At 44.7% G+C, this 21,042-nt stretch overlaps 1 protein-coding gene across 1 annotated transcript in view; it reads right to left on the bottom strand.

Moving 5' to 3' along the window:
- The window catches only part of MCCC2 (methylcrotonyl-CoA carboxylase subunit 2), a 108,104-nt gene that overhangs the window by 1,948 nt on the left and 85,114 nt on the right, over positions 1-21,042 (bottom strand). Inside the window, exon 16 of the mRNA XM_073655032.1 lies at positions 9,850-9,935. Coding sequence (XP_073511133.1) covers positions 9,850-9,935 — 86 coding nt within the window. The remainder of the gene's footprint in view (positions 1-9,849; positions 9,936-21,042) is intronic.

Raw genomic sequence — 21,042 nt, 5'->3', positions numbered from 1 at the left:
TGGATATTAAACCCCTAGCAATCTCAGTCGTGACAAAGGAATATATAATAAAATTACTTTCTCTGGCACTAGTAAAAGGATCTATGAGGGCATTGTGAACTATTCAGAGCATGGACCATTCCAAAAATCATCAAAAATAAAAGTCTAATCTTTAATTTAGTGCAATTGATCATCGGCTCATATGGAGAAAGGTAGGAGTGATAAATGCTTTCAGGACAGGAAGCTCCTAATGACTCTCATAAATTCACACTGTTCAATGAATGTAATCTATTAGAACGTAATCTAATTTGATTTACAATTAAAAGACACAAAAACACTTAGGATGAAAAAGAAAGAAATAGAACTGGAAATGTGCAGCATTATCCAAGATTCTCTTTTGGTCTTGGTGTGCTAACATAATACTTGACATTATAATAATTCCAAAAAGTACAGTCATCCCATAAAGTACTGTTATTACTGATGTGTTATTGCTACACAAATCTATCATTTATAGGAATCCAATCTATCATTTCCAAAGGAGCTTGCCCGAGCCACAAGACAAACTAGCATGTTATACTAGACAGCTATACTGTACATAGACATACAGTACAGATCAAAAGTTTGGACACCTTCTCGTTTAAAGATTTTTCTGTATTTTCATGACTATGAAAATTGTACATTCACACTGAAGGCATCAAAACTATGAATTAACACCTGTGGAATTATATACTTAACAAAAAAGTGTGAAACAACTGAAAATATGTCTTATATTCTAGGTTCCTCAAAGTAGCCACCTTTTGCTTTGATGACTGCTTTGCACACTCTTGGCATTCTCTTGATGAGCTTCAAGAGAAAGTCACCGGAAATGGTCTTCCAACAATCTTGAAGGAGTTCCAAGAGATGTTTAGCACTTGTTGGCCCTTTTGCCTTCACTCTGCGGTCCAGCTCACCCCAAACCATCTCGATTGGGTTCAGGCCTGGTGACTGTGGAGGCCAAGTCATCTGGCGTAGCACCCCATCACTCTCCCTCTTGGTCAAATAGCCCTTACACAGCCTGGAGGTGTGTTTGGGGTCATTGTCCTGTTGAAAAATAAATGATGGTCCAACTAAACGCAAACCGGATGGAATAGCATGCCGCTGCAAGATGCTGTGGTAGCCATGCTGGTTCAGTATGCCTTCAATTTTGAATAAATCCTCAACAGTGTCACCAGTAAAGCACCCCCACACCATCACACCTCCTCCTCCATGCTTCACGGTGGGAACCAGGCATGTAGAGTCCATCCATTCACCTTTTCTGCGTCGTACATAGACACGGTGGTTGGAACCAAAGATCTCAAACTTGGACTCATCAGACCAAAGCACAGATTTCCACTGGTCTAATGTCCATTCCTTGTGTTCTTTAGCCCAAACAAGTCTCTTGTTGCCTGTCCTTAGCAGTGGTTTCGCAGCAGCTATTTTACCATGAAGGCCTTCTGCACAAAGTCTCCTCTTAACAGTTGTTGAAGAGATGTGTCTGCAGCTAGAACTCTGTGTGGCATTGACCTGGCCTCTAATCTGAGCTGTAGTTAACCTGCGATTTCTGAGGCTCGTGACTCGGATAAACTTATCCTCAGAAGCAGAGGTGACTCTTGGTCTCCCTTTCCTGGAGCGGTCCTCATGTGAGCCAGTTTCTTTGTAGCGCTTGATGGTTTTTGCAACTGCACTTGGGGACACTTTCAAAGTTTTCCCAATTTTTCGGACTGACTGACCTTCACTTCTTAAAGTAATGATGGCCACTCGTTTTTCTTTACTTAGCTGCTTTTTTCTTGCCATAATACAAATTCTAACAGTCTATTCAGTAGGACTAGAAGCTGTGTATCCATCAGACTTCTGCACAACACAACTGATGGTCCCAACCGCATTCATAAGGCAAGAAATCCCACTTATTAAACCAGACAGGGCACACCTGTGAAGTGAAAACCATTTCCGGTGACTACCTCTTGAAGCTCATCAAGAGAATGCCAAGAGTGTGCAAAGCAGTCATCAAAGCAAAAGGTGGCTACTTTGAAGAACCTAGAATATAAGACATATTTTCAGTTGTTTCACACTTTTCTGTTAAGTATATAATTCCACATGTGTTAATTCATAGTTTTGATGCCTTCAGTGTGAATGTACAATTTTCATAGTCATGAAAATACAGAAAAATCTTTACATGAGGTGTGTCCAAACTTTTGGATATCATAGAAACAAGAGCCAGCTACAACACCTTTGTATGCAATATGTGGTCCTGGAGCCCCAAAGTACGTTTCACCCTTGCTTCATCAGGGGATGTCATTTACTTGCATACAAAGGCATTCCTTACCATCTGCTTAAACATGCCAGAATCTTGCACTATGTAGTATATATATTTAGCCATTAAAGCCTTGATTTTGGGGGGAAAATTATATTTTTAAACAAATATTTAGATTGGCTATGACTTAATACTATTGAAATTAGGTATAACTATGTAAATGTATTGTGTGGTCCTCCATTGTGTTACTCTGTTGAGCTCATATTGTTTTTTAAGAGACTGTATACACTTATTGGTTCTTTTGGTGGTATAAAGTTTTTCATTGTTAGATTTGAATCCAGGAGGTCAAAATCATTAAGAAATGTCTAATTTCATAACAACTTTGGAAAAATATGTAGAACAGTGTAATCTATCCATAGTAGTTTTATAGCCTATATACACTGAAAAGAATAAGTAGTAACTTATCGGTAACGGGATTTCTCAGAGCCCATGACAGCACCACGGAGAGGGGATCCGCCCTTCAAGGACAGGAAACCTACAGATAAAAGGGCGGTGCCTCTCTCCCGCATCAGTTGTTTACAGAGCATGAGAGGACCACCAGGTTAGTAACACAAAATTTTACAATTTAACACCTCATCAGAGACACCACGTGCCTACAACAAGTAACTAACAAGTGTGCGCACCCACACGTGAAGGGAGGGAATGTACGGGTGCTGTCATGGGCTCTGAGAAATCCTGTTACCGGTAAGTAACTACGTCTTTCTCCTTCCCCCATGACGGCACCACGGAGAGAATTACAGAGAAGTGACTCAATAGGGGGGGACCACCGCTTCCAGAACCCTTCTCCCAAAAGTAAGGTCTGAAGAAGAAGTTAAATCTAGCCGGTAGTGATTGAAGGTGGTAGAGGGAGAAGACCAGGTTGCCGCTCTACATATCTGCTCTATCGTAGCATCGTCCTTCTCCGCCTAGGAGGCTGCCACCGCTCTTGTTGAGTGGGCCTTCAGTTTCTCCGGGGCAGCTTCCCCACGTGACGAGTACGATAGCGTGATGGCCTCCCTTATCCATCTGGCCAGCGTGCCCTTAGAAGCTTTCTTCCCCTTACGAGGGCCCTGAAAGCAAACAAAGAGAGAACTATCCTGCCTACACTCGTGTCGCCTCTAGGTATCGAATTAGGCACCTTCTGATGTCTAGTGTATGCAAGACCTTCTCTTTTGTGTTCCTAGGGTTAGGGCAGAAAGAAGGGAAGGTGTTTTCCTGGGACCTGTGAAATCTTGACGCCACTTTTGGTAGATAGGCAGGGTTGGTTTTCAGAGTAACCCTATCCTCCAAGATTTGAGTGAAAGGGGACCTGCCGATAGGGCCTGAATATCACTAACCCTACGTGCGGATGTGAGAGCTACCAAGAGTGCTGTTTTTAGGGACAGAATTTTTAGGGATGCTTCCGACAGAGGTTCAAAGGATGCCTCCGTTAAAGCTGAAAGGACCAAGTTTAAATCCCAGGGTGTAGTATTACGGGATGTGACGGGTCGGGATCTAGCTGATGCTTTAATAAACCTAGATACCCATCTATCCCTAGCTAGGTCAAAATTGTAGAGCGCTCCCAGGGCCGCAACTTGAACTTTTAAGGTACTTGTGGCCAGGCCCTGCTCCAAACCCCTCTGTAAAAATTCCAGGATAGCTATCAATGGAATCTCCCCACCCAACCTGGAACCTGAGACTGAAAGGAATATCTTCCAGGTTTTCCCGTACAGTTTGGTGGTCACTGGTTTTCTACTTTGAAGTAGTGTTGTGATAAGATTTGGGGAGAAACCTTTGTCCTTCAGAAGAGCCCTCTCAAATTCCAGGCTGTCAAGTGTAAGCTTGAAGCCTGGAGGATGGAGAACCGGACCCTGAGAAAGAAGGTCCGGAAGCTCCAGAAGAACCCATGGATCGGAGATTGATAACCTCCTCAGCCATGAAAACCATGCCCTCTTCGGCCAAAAGGGGGCTATCAAAATTACTCTCGCTTTCTCTTCCCCGATTTTCCTCAGAACAGCAGGAATCAGAGCGGTCGGAGGAAAAGCGTAAGCTAGAGGGTAACTCCATGGGATCGTGAAGGCATCCACGGCTACGGGGTCCCCTTTGGGGTCTAGGGAGCAAAAAAGAGTGTGTTTTCTTGTTCTGATTGTTGGCGAACAGATCTATGGAGGGACGACCCCACATTCGTACAATCTCCCGAAAGACTGACTGACTTAACTCCCATTAGCCCTGCTTTAGTTGTGTCCGACTCAAAGTCTGCGGTGCGATTTTCTATCCCTTTTATGTGTAGGGCTGATAGGGATTGTAAGTTTCTCTCAGTTAAGTGAAAGATGACCTCTGCCACATGCATTAGAGAATAGGACCGTGTACCCCCCTGGTGGTTTAGGTACGCCACTACTACTGGGTTGTCTGAAAAGATCCTCATGTGGTGTCCTTGCAGTGTGTGCATGAACTCCCAGAGTGCCCCCTCTACTGCTAGGAGCTCCTTCATGATTGATGAAACTAGCTTTAGGCGTTCTGTCCAGACCCCCTGAGCTACCAGGTTGTTGAGCTGAGCCCCCCAGCCCCTGGGACTTGCATCTGTGGTCAGGATCTGCGGTGTCGGAATTGTCCAAGGAATCCCCCGGGCTAGATTGTTCATATTCCCCCACCACTCTAGGGAAAGTGTGGTTACTGCAGATAGCGTTAACTGCCCTTCTAAATGCCCTTTTAGGGATTTTTCTGCCTCTAGGATTTCCCACTGCAGGGTCCTGGTATGTATTTGAGCCCACTGGACGGCCGGAAAACATGCTGTCAGGGACCCAAGAAGGGACATGGCTTTCCGAAGGGACATAGACGGGAGGGACTTTCCCCATGTCTTTTTGAATCCAGCACGATGCCTAGGTATTCCTGTATTAGGCATGGTTCTGTTTTGGACTTTTCCAGATTCAAAAGCCATCCTAAGCGAGTCAAGGAATCCATGACTTTTTCCAGATGAGATTTGCAGTCTAGGAAGGAGCTGTCTATTACCAGGAAGTAGTCTAGGTATGGGACGACCAGAGTGTTTTGTTCCCTTAGATGAGCCATCACCTCTGCAACAACTTTGGTGAAAACCCTTGGGGCTATGGCGATGCCGAATGGGAGGGCCATATATTGGTAGTGTTTGACCACTCCACCCATAGGAACTTCTGAGGAACTTCCGGTAGTCTGTGTGTATCGGGACGTGATAAGCGTCTTTTAAATCCAGGATGGCCATGAAACAATCGGGAAACAACATTTTTACTGACGATTTTATTGTTTCCATCTTGAAAGCTTCCACCCTCAAAAGTTTGTTCAGTTTTGCTAGATTCACAATCGTCCTGTAAGTCCCATCTGTTTTTTTTCCCAGGAATAATAAGCCCATGCCTTCTCCCCCCCACCCCCCCGGGACCTCCTGAAGGACTGCCTTCCCTACCAGTCCCCGGATTTCTTGCTCCAAGGCCAGTTGCTCCACCTTTCAGGGGTCATGACAAAGTTTTGCTGAGGGAATTTGAGGAACTGGAGTTTCAGGCCCGATTGTATTAGGCTCAGAATCCATGAGCTGTTGGATATTAGCTCCCAGGCCAGGAGAAAGCCTGATAGCCTTCCCCCCACCCGGGGCAAAACTTCATTGGAGGGGCTTTCTGCCATCATTGGAGGGTTTATTATATAGGAACCCTTTGGTCTTCCTTCTCCTGTCTTCCCACCTATCCTGCTCTTTAGGGGGTTTTCTACAGATAAACCTTTTACTCCGAAAAGGTTTCCTGTAAGCAGTGTTAGACAGGATAGGGAACCGCTTCTTATTGTCCCCTGCTTTATCCAAGATGTCATCAAGGGCGGGCCCAAATAGGAACTCGCCCTCACAGGGGATGGAGCATAATCTAGATTTAGTCTGTAGGTCCCCGGGCCAACATTTGAGCCAGAGGGCTCGTCTAGCCACGTTAGCAAGCCCTGCTGCTCTAGCACCTAATCTGACAGAATCCGCCGAAGCGTCAGCTAGGAAGGCCGCTGCCCCTTTCATTATCGGGATAGATTCAAGAATTGTGCCTCTAGATGTTTTCTGCCTTAGTTGTGTTTCAAGCTGATTCAGCCAGACCATTAATGATCAGGGTGTACATGTGGCAGCTACCGCAAGTTTTAACCCCCCCCCCCCCCCAGCGGCTTCCCAGGAACCCTTTAGAAAGGTGTCCGCATTTTTATCCATGGCGTCTTTTAAGACGCACATGTCCTCAAATGGGAGGGAGTATTTCTTTGAGGCTTTAGCTATGGCGACATCCAATTTTGGCGCTTTCTCCCAAAAGGAATATACAGGATCGTCAAACGGGTATTTTTGTTTAGGGGAAAGGAAGCCCTTCCTCTCCGGTCTTTTCCACTCTTTCTTAATCAGAGAGTAAACATGTTCATTTAGTGGAAAAGATCTCCTCTTTTTTTGCTCTAGACCACTGAACATTACGTCTTGGATAATTTTTTGGGCCAGGGATCTGCTAACCCCATGGTAGACCTGACTGCCTTAATAAGGCTATATGTTTCCTCGATAGAGGAGGATCGAGCTGCTTCCCTATCTGAAGACGAGGAAGAGGAAGAGGAAGAGGATGAGGATGAGGAAGAGGATGAGGAAGAGGATGAGGAAGAGGAAGAGGAAGAGGAAGAGGAAGAGGAAGAGGAAGAGGAAGAGGATGAGGATGAGGAAGAGGAAGAGGATGAGGATGAGGATGAGGATGAGGATGAGGAAGAGGATGAGGATGAGGATGAGGATGAGGATGAGGAAGAGGATGAGGAAGAGGATGAGGAAGAGGATGAGGAAGAGGATGAGGAAGAGGATGAGGAAGAGGATGAGGAAGAGGATGAGGAAGAGGATGAGGAAGAGGATGAGGAAGAGGATGAGGATGAGGAAGAGGAAGAGGAAGAGGATGAGGATGAGGAAGAGGATGAGGAAGAGGATGAGGAAGAGGATGAGGATGAGGATGAGGAGGAAGAGGATGAGGAAGAGGATGAGGAAGAGGAAGAGGAAGAGGATGAGGATGAGGAAGAGGATGAGGAAGAGGATGAGGAAGAGGATGAGGATGAGGATGAGGATGAGGAGGAGGATGATGAGGAAGAGGATGAGGAAGAGGATGAGGAAGAGGATGAGGAAGAGGATGAGGAAGAGGATGAGGAAGAGGATGAGGATGAGGATGAGGATGAGGAAGAGGATGAGGAAGAGGATGAGGAAGAGGATGAGGAAGAGGATGAGGAAGAGGATGAGGAAGAGGATGAGGAAGAGGATGAGGAAGAGGATGAGGATGAGGATGAGGATGAGGATGAGGATGAGGAAGAGGATGAGGATGAGGATGAGGAAGAGGAAGAGGATGAGGAAGAGGATGAGGAAGAGGAAGAGGAAGAGGATGAGGAAGAGGAAGAGGAAGAGGATGAGGAAGAGGATGAGGAAGAGGATGAGGAAGAGGATGAGGAAGAGGATGAGGAAGAGGAAGAGGATGAGGATGAGGAAGAGGATGAGGATGAGGAAGAGGATGAGGAAGAGGATGAGGATGAGGATGAGGAAGAGGATGAGGAAGAGGATGAGGAAGAGGATGAGGAAGAGGATGAGGAAGAGGAAGAGGATGAGGATGAGGAAGAGGAAGAGGATGAGGATGAGGAAGAGGAAGAGGATGAGGAAGAGGAAGAGGATGAGGAAGAGGATGAGGAAGAGGAAGAGGAAGAGGATGAGGATGAGGAAGAGGAAGAGGATGAGGAAGAGGATGAGGATGAGGAAGAGGAAGAGGAAGAGGAAGAGGATGAGGAAGAGGATGAGGATGAGGAAGAGGATGAGGAAGAGGATGAGGAAGAGGTGGAAGTGTCCGAATCTCCGCCATCCCCAGAACTGCTAGATCCGGACTCGGGGGATATGTTTTTAGTTTTCCTTAACCTTTTACCCCCCTGAAAAGATTTAATGGTGTTTTCGACCTGAGATTTAATCAGGACTCTAAGTTCAGAGGCAAATCTCGGGGTTCCCTCGCATATAGTTTGCTCAATGCAGGAGCTGCAGAGTCTCTTATCTCAAGTAGTGGGTAAGGCTTCCGTGCATAGTGCACAGGTCCTATTCTTTGTTTTCCCTGTGCTTTTTTTTCCCTATAAGAGACAAAAAAGAAAGAGAGAGCGAGGGCCCCTAGTTACAAGGTGGACTTTCACGAAGCTCACTTACCAACCAGACGGAAGAGCAGGTACCGGTTCAGGAGGTGGAGCCTTCTTTGTAGACGGAGTCCTCCTGGAGGATGCTGAGGTGGAGTCCTCGCTGCGCTGCGACGATCTGCAGGAGCGCCCGCTTCCACTGTTATGGTCCCGGTGCCCCGTTTCTTCCGGCTTTTTCTTTCGATGGGTTGGCGGTGGTGGTGGCGACTGAGGATGCACCTCAGGCAGCTCTTGGTCACTCATACTTTCCCTTTTTTTTTTTTTTTCCCCGTGTATAATTAATTTGTAAATATATACAATTAATTTTTTTTCTTTTTTTCCTGACAGCATGCCAGAGCTTGATAAGCAGCTCCTGGCGTCCTCCGCTGTCTTTTAAGGCACTGGGAGATAAGCAGCTCCTCCCTCCCATAGGGCCTGTGGTGACCCGACGCCCCCTCCTCCCCCGCACCTGCGGGAGGACGCCCGCGCTTGCGCAGACTGGTTACCCAGTGATGCCTTGCGGCGCCGCATCATCCAGGGGCGCCCGGAAGTTGAAAAGAATGCCGCCGGGCCGCACCGAGCTCCCACCTGCTGCAACCAGGGGAGTCCAGCGAAGCACCTCGGCGGCCTCGACAGGCACTTTCCTCTTCCTCTGGCCCCCCCTCCGCACACCCTAAAGGCCCACTGACCCCAGCGGTGGCGCCTCAGGACACCGCACCAGCCGAGGCAGGGGGACCCCCGCTGCCTGGATCGGACTGGCCGGGCCTGGCATCCCACAGGTATGCCTCCTCTGGAACTGTAAGATCCCGGCAAGGACAGGAAACCAACTGATACGGGAGAGAGGCACCGCCCTTTTATCTGTAGGTTTCCAGTCCTTGAAGGGCGGTTCCCCTCTCCGTGGTGCCGTCATGGGGGAAGGAGAAAATAACTAATTTTTCCTTTTTTTTTATGATGCTCTTTTGCCACTTTTTCTGCCAAATAAGAATGTGCTGAAAAAATGTAGGACACTTTAGAGTTGTGTGAGAAAAGTGCCAGAAAACAATGCCATGCTCCCGGTTGATGAATCTGGTACAATCTGCATTGGGAGAGGAATCTGACACCATAGCAGTAATAAATATATGTTCATAGGACCCCCACAATTGCTCTCAGTTTATTGCTCTGGTTGCCGCGGCACCATGCGATACAGGAGATTGGCTATGGAGAAAGATGTGTGTCCGACCTCTCAGGCTCTCCCTTATTTGGAATGTATGGCATTTCCGATTAATATACCCCTTTAATAAACCCATCTGCAGACATTAGACTTTGGAAAGATCAGGTAATTTATACAAGTGTAGTCCGCAGCTAAAATTCCAGTAATGCCTGATCTTAGGACCTGCTGTGATTGCTACTTTTGGGTTGCTGTACCTTGTGGAGTCCGATCTAGTTAAACATGGTCTCACCTGGCACTGGAGTAGTATGGGTTGCCTTCCTCTTCAAATCGCTTGATTATTGGACCTTTAAGAGCAGCTTCTTCCTCCTCTGAAAACTAATATAACACAATGTGTTTATGTTAAATAGCATCACACAAAATTGCAGAATAGACAAAAAGAAAGCTTAACAAGGCCCGGTCAGCTCTCCCAAAACCTCTCATAGTAAATATATGCAATCTGTATAAAATCAGCATTCTGCAGCATCTGCATTGTGCCATTATTCCTCTTGAAAATTGGTGACTAAACTGACAAGTGCGTGTTAGCATCATTGTGGTGTCTAGACACTGTCAGCAGACTGGGAAATGTCAGACTGTGCAGGGACACGTCATACAAGGTCCAAGATCCCATGCCCTAGAATTATTATTTTATGGGGACTGAAAGCATTTACAGAATCAGACATGTCAGGAGAGCCGGCACATGATCTTTAAATTACATTTGTGCAATAAACATTATTACATTACATAAATTAGTGTACTGAAGTACACTATGTTAGACAAAGATAAAGGAAACAGAAGAATACAGTATTTTCTATCACCTTCCTGTATATCTCATTCTTAGTGGAGCTGAGCCATTAGCACGTACTAGGGATCGTAGAACGTCTACCGGATTCACTGAACTAAACAGGGCTACACATTCATTTAAAGAGGTTTGGATGCAGTATCCATCACTGACCTAACTGCATATAAATAAACTTATATTACAGGGGGCTTGTCACCAAATTTCATAAAAGGTACATGATCAAATAGATGGCTATGTAAATAATATGGCTATATAATCCTGCCTAATATTTGCCCCTTCCCGACACAAGATATTTCCAATCACAGCCTCTAAGTGGCGCTATCCTGGTGTCGTCAGTAAGGGGGTCAATCACGTCCACTACTAGCAATGAGATCATGGGGTGCCGAAAGGTAGCCATGGGATAGGGTTTGCTGAAGGTCAACATCTACACCATCTTGGTACTTGTGAAGCCCAACCTCAGTATTGCAGTATATAGTACAAGCAATCAAGCAGATTCAAGTCCCCTAAGGGAACTAAGAAATTGGGTTTTTTAAAAATATATATAAAAAAACAAAACAAAAAAAAAACAACCACCACCAATGGCATATTTGGCATTACTGCATCCATACAAGTCCTATCAATCAAAATATAAAATTATTCATCCTGAAGGTAAATGCAGCAAAATAAAAAAAATTAAAAAATTAAAAATGGGAAAAATTGCTGGTTTTTGCACCTCCTCATCACGAAAATATCAGATTGTATGTACTCTAAAATGGTACCAGTAAAAACTAGAACTCACAGTGAATAAATCAAGGCAGCTGTATCAACAGAAAATTACAAAAAGTTACGGGTGTCATGAAATCGTGACACAAACACAGTTTTAATTTTTTTTCTTAAAAAAGTAAAAAAAGATCAAAGTTTAGTATTGTCTAAAATGTACTGATCAGAAGAGTCAGTTAGCCAGGTCATTTTTACAGCACAGCTAAAGCCGTAGAAACAAAACACAAAACCTGTGGCACAATTGCTTTTCTTCCTCATTCACTGCTCTTGGAATTTTTTCCCATTTTTGAGTACATTATATGGTAAAATGAATGGTCTCATTCAAACTTGCCCTGCAAAAAAAACAAGCCCTCATTCGGCTATATGGATGGAAAAGTGAAAAACTTATGACTTTTGGAAAAAGGAAGAAAAAATGAAAATGCAAAGAAAACAAAAACCTAAAATTGACAATGAAGGTAAGTTGTTAAATTTAGCAATTTTTATATCAGAATTACACAGTTAATCTGGTATGAGTTTAGAAAGTAAGAACTCCAATTAAAAGAAGAATAAAACATCCATTAGTAACGTACGGCGCTTGTATTCTGGTGACACATCCGCTTTAGGTGAAGAGCTTTCATATTCAAGAAAAAAAAAAGAAGTTTGCCCTGCGGTTGTGTTCTGTATAGCATCAATTACAATTACACTATAAATCAACCATGCAGACAATTGTACATTATTTATCATCTTAAATAATGAAATTAGTGCACACAATGACATTACTGTCACAGATTGACAAACCAGGGTGAGATTTGATGGCAGATTTTAATAACAAGGTGACAACTTAGAATTTCAGAAATAGATAAAACAACAATGGTAATGTACACATGCTGGAAAATATTTATAACAAAGGAGAGCTTGTACATTATCTCATCTTCAAGAAAGGTATCCAAGGGGTAACGTTTCTCCTTGCGGAGAGTGACATGTTAAGCATTTCAAGGTGAGGAGACTTAAGCCGCAATACTCCTCTAGAGAAACGTTACCCCTTGGTAACCGGTCTGGCGCCTCTCATCCAGCCAAACCATATCTCACGCTTTGCACTGAAGAGGGGCAGTCCCCTGAAACACAGTGTCCGCAAATTGAGATTATGTTTCTGGCTTTTAGCCTAAGTCATATGACAAGGCTCGTTAAAGGGTCGATATTGACTGAGTATTGCTACTTAGTATAGGTGGCACTAGAGTTCTAGCCCTCTTCCTCTCTGAATAGACAATTTGTATCTTCAAGAAAGTAATGTTACTTCTGTTTCCAGATGAGCACAGCACTTCTATTGGAAGGGTTTGGAATCAGAGATCATCCTTTTTAAAATGTAGCCCTTATGGCTGTAGCCCTTGGTAGACCGCTGACATGTTGGGAGTAACCCTGTATAGGGCGGCTGTGGGGCCATCATACCCGGTATAGGGCGGCTGTGGGGCCATCATACCCTGTATAGGGCGGCTGTGGGGCCATCATACCCTGTATAGGGCGGCTGTGGGGCCATCATACCCTGTATAGGGCGGCTGTGGGGCCATCATACCCTGTATAGGGCGGCTGTGGGGCCATCATACCCTGTATAGGGCGGCTGTGGGGCCATCATACCCTGTATAGGGCGGCTGTGGGGCCATCATACCCTGTATAGGGCGGCTGTGGGGCCATCATACCCTGTATAGGGCGGCTGTGGGGCCATCATACCCTGTATAGGGCGGCTGTGGGGCCATCATACCCTGTATAGGGCGGCTGTGGGGCCATCATACCCTGTATAGGGCGGCTGTGGGGCCATCATACCCTGTATAGGGCGGCTGTGGGGCCATCATACCCTGTATAGGGCGGCTGTGGGGCCATCATACCCTGTATAGGGCGGCTGTGGGGCCATCATACCCTGTATAGGGCGGCTGTGGGGCCATCATACCCTGTATAGGGCGGCTGTGGGGCCATCATACCCTGTATAGGGCGGCTGTGGGGCCATCATACCCTGTATAGGGCGGCTGTGGGGCCATCATACCCTGTATAGGGCGGCTGTGGGGCCATCATACCCTGTATAGGGCGGCTGTGGGGCCATCATACCCTGTATAGGGCGGCTGTGGGGCCATCATACCCTGTATAGGGCAGCTGTGGGGCCATCATACCCTGTATCCCTCGGCTGTGGGGCCATCATACCCTGTATAGGGCGGCTGTGGGGCCATCATACCCTGTATAGGGCGGCTGTGGGGCCATCATACCCTGTATAGGGCGGCTGTGGGGCCATCATACCCTGTATAGGGCGGCTGTGGGGCCATCATACCCTGTATAGGGCGGCTGTGGGGCCATCATACCCTGTATAGGGCGGCTGTGGGGCCATCATACCCTGTATAGGGCGGCTGTGGGGCCATCATACCCTGTATAGGGCGGCTGTGGGGCCATCATACCCTGTATAGGGCGGCTGTGGGGCCATCATACCCTGTATAGGGCGGCTGTGGGGCCATCATACCCTGTATAGGGCGGCTGTGGGGCCATCATACCCTGTATAGGGCGGCTGTGGGGCCATCATACCCTGTATAGGGCGGCTGTGGGGCCATCATACCCTGTATGGGGCGGCTGTGGGGCCATCATACCCTGGATAGGGCGGCTGTGGGGCCATCATACCGTGTAAAGGGAGGCTGTGGGTTGCTGCTGCAGGAGTATGTGACCAGACCAGTCAGTCAATCAGCCTCAAAATAAGTGAGGTGGAATAAGTTCCCAAAAGCGGCCAGCCCCTTTAAGGACATAATATGAGATGTATGTTCATGTGAGAGCAATGTATACTGTGGGGGCTGATCTGACAATGCAATTGATCACTGTGCCAAGAATGGCAATGTATTAATTTATTGATGGCGGTTCTGGTGCTGCGTTCATGTACTCATGGCAGTTCTGGCACAGCTTTCATGAACTAATGGCAGTTCGGGCACCGCATTTATGTACTGATGGCAATTCTGGAGCTGCATTTATGTACTGATGGCAAGTCTGGTGCTGCATTTATGTACTGATGGGCGGTTCTGATGCTTTATTTATAGAGGGAGAGACGACGAGAAATCGCCTAAATGAAGGATCAAAAAACGTCCATAGTGTACAAACGTAGGTAAACTTTATTATTAAAATAATAACAGGTTAATGTGGGATAAAAACACCAACAATACTTGCCATGTGGAAAAGGCACACAGGGAGACTAAATACATATGTATATGGTTACTATATGCTAAGCCTAAATGACATGAAGTAGTATCTGTCTCAATATATATATGTACATTTAATGGGGAACCTCAAAAACGGATATCGTTCAAAACAGAAACAATGTACAGTACAGACCAAAAGTTTGGACACACCTCATTTAAAGATTTTTCTGTATTTTCATGACTATGAAAATTGTACATTCACACTGAAGGCATCAAAACTATGAATTAACACATGTGGAATTATATACTTAACAAAAAAGTGTGAAACAACTGAAAATATGTCTTATTCTAGGTTCTTCAAAGTAGCCACCTTTTGCTTTGATGACTGCTTTGCACACTCTTGGCATTCTCTTGATGAGCTTCAAGACGTACTCACCGGAAATTGTTTTCACTTCACAGGTGTGCCCTGTCAGGTTTAATAAGGTGGATTTCTTGCCTTATAAATGGGGTTGGGACCATCAGTTGTGTTGTAAAGAAGTCAGGTGGATACACAGCTGATAGTCCTACTGAATAGACTGCTAGAATTTGTATTATGGCAAGAAAAAGCAGCTAAGTAAAGAAAAACGAGTGGCCATCAAAACTTTAAGAAATGAAGGTCAGTCAGTGCGAAAAATTGGGCAAACTTTGAAACAGTCCCCAAGTGCAGTTGCAAAAACCATCAAGCGCTACAAAGAAACTGGCTCACATGAGGACCGCCCCAGGAAAGGAAGACCAAGAGTCACCTCTGCTTCTGAGGATAAGTTTATCCGAGTCACCAGCCTCAGAAATCCCAGGTTAACAGCAGCTCAGATTAGAGACCAGTTCAATGCCACACAGAGTTCTAGCAGCAGACACATCTCTTCAACAACTGTTAAAAGGAGACTTTGGGCAGCAGGCCTTCATGGTAAAATAGCTGCTAGGAAACCACTGCTAAGGACAGGCAACAAGCAGAAGAGACTTGTTTGGGCTAAAGAACACAAGGAATGGACATTAGACCAGTGGAAATCTGTGCTTTGGTCTGAGGAGTCCAAATTTGACATCTTTGGTTCCAACCACCGTGTCTTTGTGTGACGCAGAAAAGGTGAACGGATGGACTCTGCATGCCTGGTTCCCACCGTGAAGCATGGAGGAGGAGGTGTGATGGTGTGGGGGTGCATGCTGGTGACACTGTTGGGGATTTATTCAAAATTGAAGGCATACTGAACCAGCATGGCTACCACAGCATCTTGCAGCCGCATGCTATTCCATCCGGTTTGCTTTTAGTTGGACCATCATTTATTTTTCAACAGGACAATGACCCCAAACACACCTCCAGGCTGTGTAAGGGCTATTTGACCAAGGAGGAGAGTGATGGGGTGCTATGCCAGATGACCTGGCCTTCACAGTCACCAGACCTGAACCCAATCAAGATGGTTTGGGGTGAGCTGGACCGCAGAGTGAAGGCTAAAGGGCCAACAAGTGCTAAGCATCTCTTGGAACTCCTTCAAGATTGTTGGCAGACCATTTCCGGTGACTACCTCTTGAAACTCATCAAGAGAATGCCAAGAGTGTGCAAAGCAGTCATCAAAGCAAAAGGTGGCTACTTTGAAGAACCTAGAATATAAGACATATTTTCAGTTGTTTCACACTTTTTTGTTAAGTATGTAATTCCACATGTGTTAATTCATAGTTTTGATGCCTTCAGTGTGAATGTACAATTTTCATAGTCATGAAAATACAGAAAAATCTTTAAATGAGAAGGTGTGTCCAAACTTTTGGTCTGTACTGTATATGTAAACATGCACAGTCACAGCTGACACTTAATACAACATGTGAAAAGACCTATGAATTTATGTGATAAGTGTCAGTACCCGGAGGATCACCATCCTGTGCGCACAACCCCGACGAGTGTTTCGGCGTGGGCCTTTGTCAAGGGGCATATACTGATGCTGGTTCGGGTGCTGTATTCCTGTATTGATGGGGGTTCAGGTGCTGTATTCCTGTGATGATTTTGGGTCTGATGCTGTATTCATGAACTGATGGTGGTTATGGTGCTGCATTGATGGACTGATGCATTTATGTACTAATGGTGCTTCTGGTGCTGAATTCATGTGCTGTCAGTGCTTCTGGTGATGCATTCATGTGCGGATGATGGTTCTAGTATTGTATTCCATGTAGTGATGGTGTTTCTGGTGCTGTATTCCTTCATTTTCAAGCCATTTTTCAATGGCAACACCAGGTTGTATGTTACGGATGCTACTGTTAACTGCCTGATTGGCCTAAATGTGTTACCATGGCCTGCAGCATCTTGGACTTTATCTCCAAACAAGCACATGGACAGTACGCTCCTGCAGGCCCTGGTACCATATTTGGGCCATACATGCTACCCACAGTAGCATGAGAAACATGTGACCTGGCGATGTCGTGCTGAAAAATGGCTCCTGGGATGTTATTAGTCTGCAATTGCAAAGGGAGCGAATTTTGATCATGTGCGTGCCCAGGTATTCAAAGTGCTAGATCAATTATCAATCATTACTAACCTCATCCATAGCATGCCAAGGCATGCAAGTGCGTCACACTAAAATCGATACTAAATAAGGATGTTTTGAAAATGTTACTTCCATTTTCTTCATCAATTGCATAACAGTAACATGTCCATCGATCCTGTGATCTATAATTCCCCAACTTTCCTTCTTAGGCCACGGCCCCACTATCAGTATTTGGTCAGTATTCAGTCAGTACTTTTTCTCAGGAGTGGGAGCTAAAACCAGGTGAGGAACAATCAGAGAAAAGGTATAATAGAAACAAGTCACCAATTCTGCATTTATCACCCACTCCTGGTTTTGTCTCCCACTCCTGAGAAAAAATACTGACCGGATACTGATAGTGGGGCCGTGGCCTTAGTGTTTCAATTTGAATGTTGAATATATAATGCCCTAAACCTGTACTACACTTCACCTGTACTATATGTAAAGTATAGCTCTGTAAATCTACTAAACGTCTCTCTTCCTGTGCTACATATAATGTCCTGCTCTCCACCTGTATGCATTGTTCTCAATGCGTGCCACATGTACTGCTTTCTATCTGTGCTCCATGTAATTTACTGCACTGTACATGTACTAGATATACTGCACTGGTTACCTGTACTTAATGCACTCTACCACACTTAAATTGTACCACGCATAGTACATGTAAAAGGGAAAATAGTATGTTCACAACCTGTGCTAAATGTACAGTAATGCTACGTACATGTACTACATGAGCCGTATTGCACTACACCAGTGTTTCATGTACACTCCTGCTTTCTACAGCTCTGATTCTTATGTAAAGTTGTGTTGACACAGAAAAATTATTATGAACAAGCGTTTTTCAGAATGCTCATTTCACAATAATCTATCTGTGTAAACAAGCTGACGATCACCCACTGTGTAATCAGGTCTCTCAATGTCGAGAAAAATGGCTGCCTATGCTCAGTGAGCGATATATTACATACTGATCAGTGCGCATTATTTCTAGAGGTCTGGGGGTGTAAACAGACTACTAAACAACTGTTGATCTGTAAATCTTTACCAATTGGCGGTGGTCTAGTGCTGCTGGTCGGTCCATGTAAACAGACCCTAAGAACTTACTTTCTTTGTATTATTTATCATCTAATCCTCAAGAGTTTTTTTTTTTTTCCTTATTCTTGTTTGACATTTGGAGGCTTCTCAATCATTTTCCAATTAAGTGTCTCAATTATTTTTTGTTACAATGGTAGCTCAGAAACCATTACTAATATTGTTACTGTACATGCCCAGTTACTCAGTAAGCGATACTGTATGTTATGAAAAGTTGAGGGTAGAAAGCTGGAAAAAAACAACAAAACAAACAGTGAACCCTGTTTTCATTAAACAGTAACCGCTATTTTAATTTTTCTTTCATAAATCAATAGTAAACATGAAAAATAAGCAACTTTGTAATATATCTTCTCAGAGATTCCTCCTCCTGGGCTGATCGACCAGTCTCAAAATTCTTAAAGAAGTTTGCCACAACTTTTTATTATGCCCCCAATGTATCCCATTGGGGCCCATAAGTGTCTTTGTAATTACCTTCTGTATCACGTCAAGTGAGGCGTGATATCAGTGACGCGGTCCCCGCGGTGGCTGCTGGGTTGTGGGCGGGGATTCCCAGCACGTCACACCCAGCATCCACCGTGCGCTTTGCCAATGAATGAGGAGAGGGAGAGCGCGCGGTGGATGCCGGGTGTGACGTGCTGGGTAACCCCTCCCACAGCCCAGCGTCCACCGTGTAATGCAGAAGAGAGACCCCCGGCTGCATCCGGAACCATGACGCGACATCAGCGGATGTCAGAGCCGGCTGCAGCGGGGGGTCAAGTGATGCCTGTGAGCGGTCAGCGATAGCGCCACTCACAGGCAGAAAAGGCACCACAAGGTATTTACAAAAACACTTATGGGCCCTGGGGGAATGCATTGAGGGCATAATAAAAAGTAGTGGACAACCCCTTTAATTCTTTAGTAAAATCTGTATTCAGTGAAGACAGAATATTATATTACTGAGGTAGGAGTTGGCAGTTGCTGCTGATTCTTTTACTGGAAAATGAAGAATTTTCAGAATGATTGATCAGTCCAGGAGGAGAAAAGAGGATTTCTCACAGAGTTGCTTATTTTCATCTGTATTAATGATTTATGAAATAATAAAAACAACGGTCACTCTGTAAGCTACAATTCCGGTGTTCCTAAACCAGTATGGTTGAAAGGCTTTTGCAATCTCCGACATCACTCTGAATCACCACACAGAACACAAGCAGCTGTGAGCAGATGGTACATGTACAATGAATATTAGTTTTCAGCACCAACATACAGAAAACTTGTCATCAAGGTTACTCCAAAAAAAATATTTTGGTTTATTTTAGTTCCAAGCACCTTCTCCTATTACCATACAATGGGGATGAGTCACAGTACCTGTGACGCATGCTGAGAGATGGACCCCATTTTAATAGGCAGGGCACATATGTGTACTGCAAGATTATATTAATGTGCCACGTGAGACTGAATTGAGCAAAACTATTTTTCTGCATACTCTTCACATGGCATATACTCTGGGACTCTGCAATCAGCTCTTGTACTACGGTCCGCTGAGCTGCAGGATCCCAACAAGCCAACGCTCAGCAAAGTCATTTCCACCAACTGATGCATACATAGCGCTATGCGGCCCTTGCCAGTTACTAATGAAAGTCTTCCAAAACCAATTCTATAGCATATCCTGAGTTTTTGCCCTCTTTATATTGCATTAAGATTGAAATTGCTCCTAAAAATTCAGTCATGTAGCAGCCACAAGATGAAGAGAAGGGAAGACGCTTCTTTACATAGTACACACCCTAATAAAGACCATCTGCAGCTTCTTTCTCATACTGGTATTCAGACATTGTCCCCAATGCACTATGGGCTGATACTTAGACTTTATTAATCAGCCTTTATAATTAAGTTAACAATTTTTGGGGTGAGGTTATTCAAAACACAGCAATTCCCCTACTATTCTTTGCACTTGTGCCATTTACCGTGCGGTAAAAATCTCAAGTTAAGTGCAGAGATAAAAGATATATACAATTAAGTTTTCTTTTGCGCAATTAAAACATGTATTACAGGGCCATAATTTTTCTATTTTTTCTCCAAGGCAACTATAGGAGGACTTCTTTTTCACAATATGCGTTGTGGTCATTATTGATGCCATTTTAGAGAATATACAGTTAATATCTGGACAGTGACATGTTTGGGCATTTGAGCTGTTTATATAACTATCTTGAATATGTTTTAGTAAACAATATGGGCTTAAAGTGCAGACTCACAGTTTTAATATGAGGGTATCATTCTAATTGAAACAAGGGTTTGGGAATTACAGCTCTTTAATATGTAGCAGCCTCTACTTAAAAGGGACCAAAAGTAGTTGGACACTTATAATCTCAAAAGTTCTTTAATGGGCTGCATGGGCTATTAATTGTTGTTAATGCATTATTAGTTAAGCAGGTAAAAGGTCTGGAGCTGATTACAGTTGTGGCATTTGCATTTGGAAGCTGTAGATGTGAACCCATAATATGCGGTCAAAGGAGCTCTCTTTGGAAGAGAAACAAACCATCATTAGGGTGAAAAAGCCTTAGTTACTTACCGGTAACGGGATTTTTCGGAGCCCATGACAGCACCACGAGAGAGAGGATCCGCCCATCAAGGACAGGAAACCTACAGGTTAAAAAGGGCAGCACCTCTCTCTCGCCTCAGTTTAGTTAACAGAGCATGAGAGGACCGCCAAGGTTAGTTACAATAAACACATCATTACATTAAGTACATTACTTTCACCAACTTCTCCCAAAGGTGCACAAAACAAAGGAAAGTCAACTCTACGGGAGTGCAAAACACCAGTGAAGGGAGGGAATATACGGGTGCTGTCATGGGCTCCGAAAAATCCCGTTACCGGTAAGTAACTAAGGCTTTATTCGTTCTCCCATGACAGCACCACGAGAGAATTACAGAGACGAAAGGAAATTAGGGAGGGATCACCGCTTGAAGCACCCTTCTCCCAAAGGTGAGATCGGCAGAGACACCCAGGTCCAATCTATATGCATATAAAAGGTAGAAGGAGAAGACCAAGTGGCAGCCTTACATATCTCTTTGATGGAAAGCCCTGTTTTCTCCGCCCAGGAGGTTGCTATCGCTCTGGTGGAATGTGCTCTCAA

The sequence above is a fragment of the Phyllobates terribilis genome, unplaced genomic scaffold (assembly GCF_046119375.1).
Source record: "Phyllobates terribilis strain yellow unplaced genomic scaffold, ASM4611937v1 Scaffold_1__5_contigs__length_1240528914, whole genome shotgun sequence".
Taxonomy (NCBI): Eukaryota; Metazoa; Chordata; class Amphibia; order Anura; family Dendrobatidae; genus Phyllobates; species Phyllobates terribilis.
Note: the sequence above shows the minus strand (reverse complement) of the source record. Positions and strands in the feature narration are given on the sequence as shown.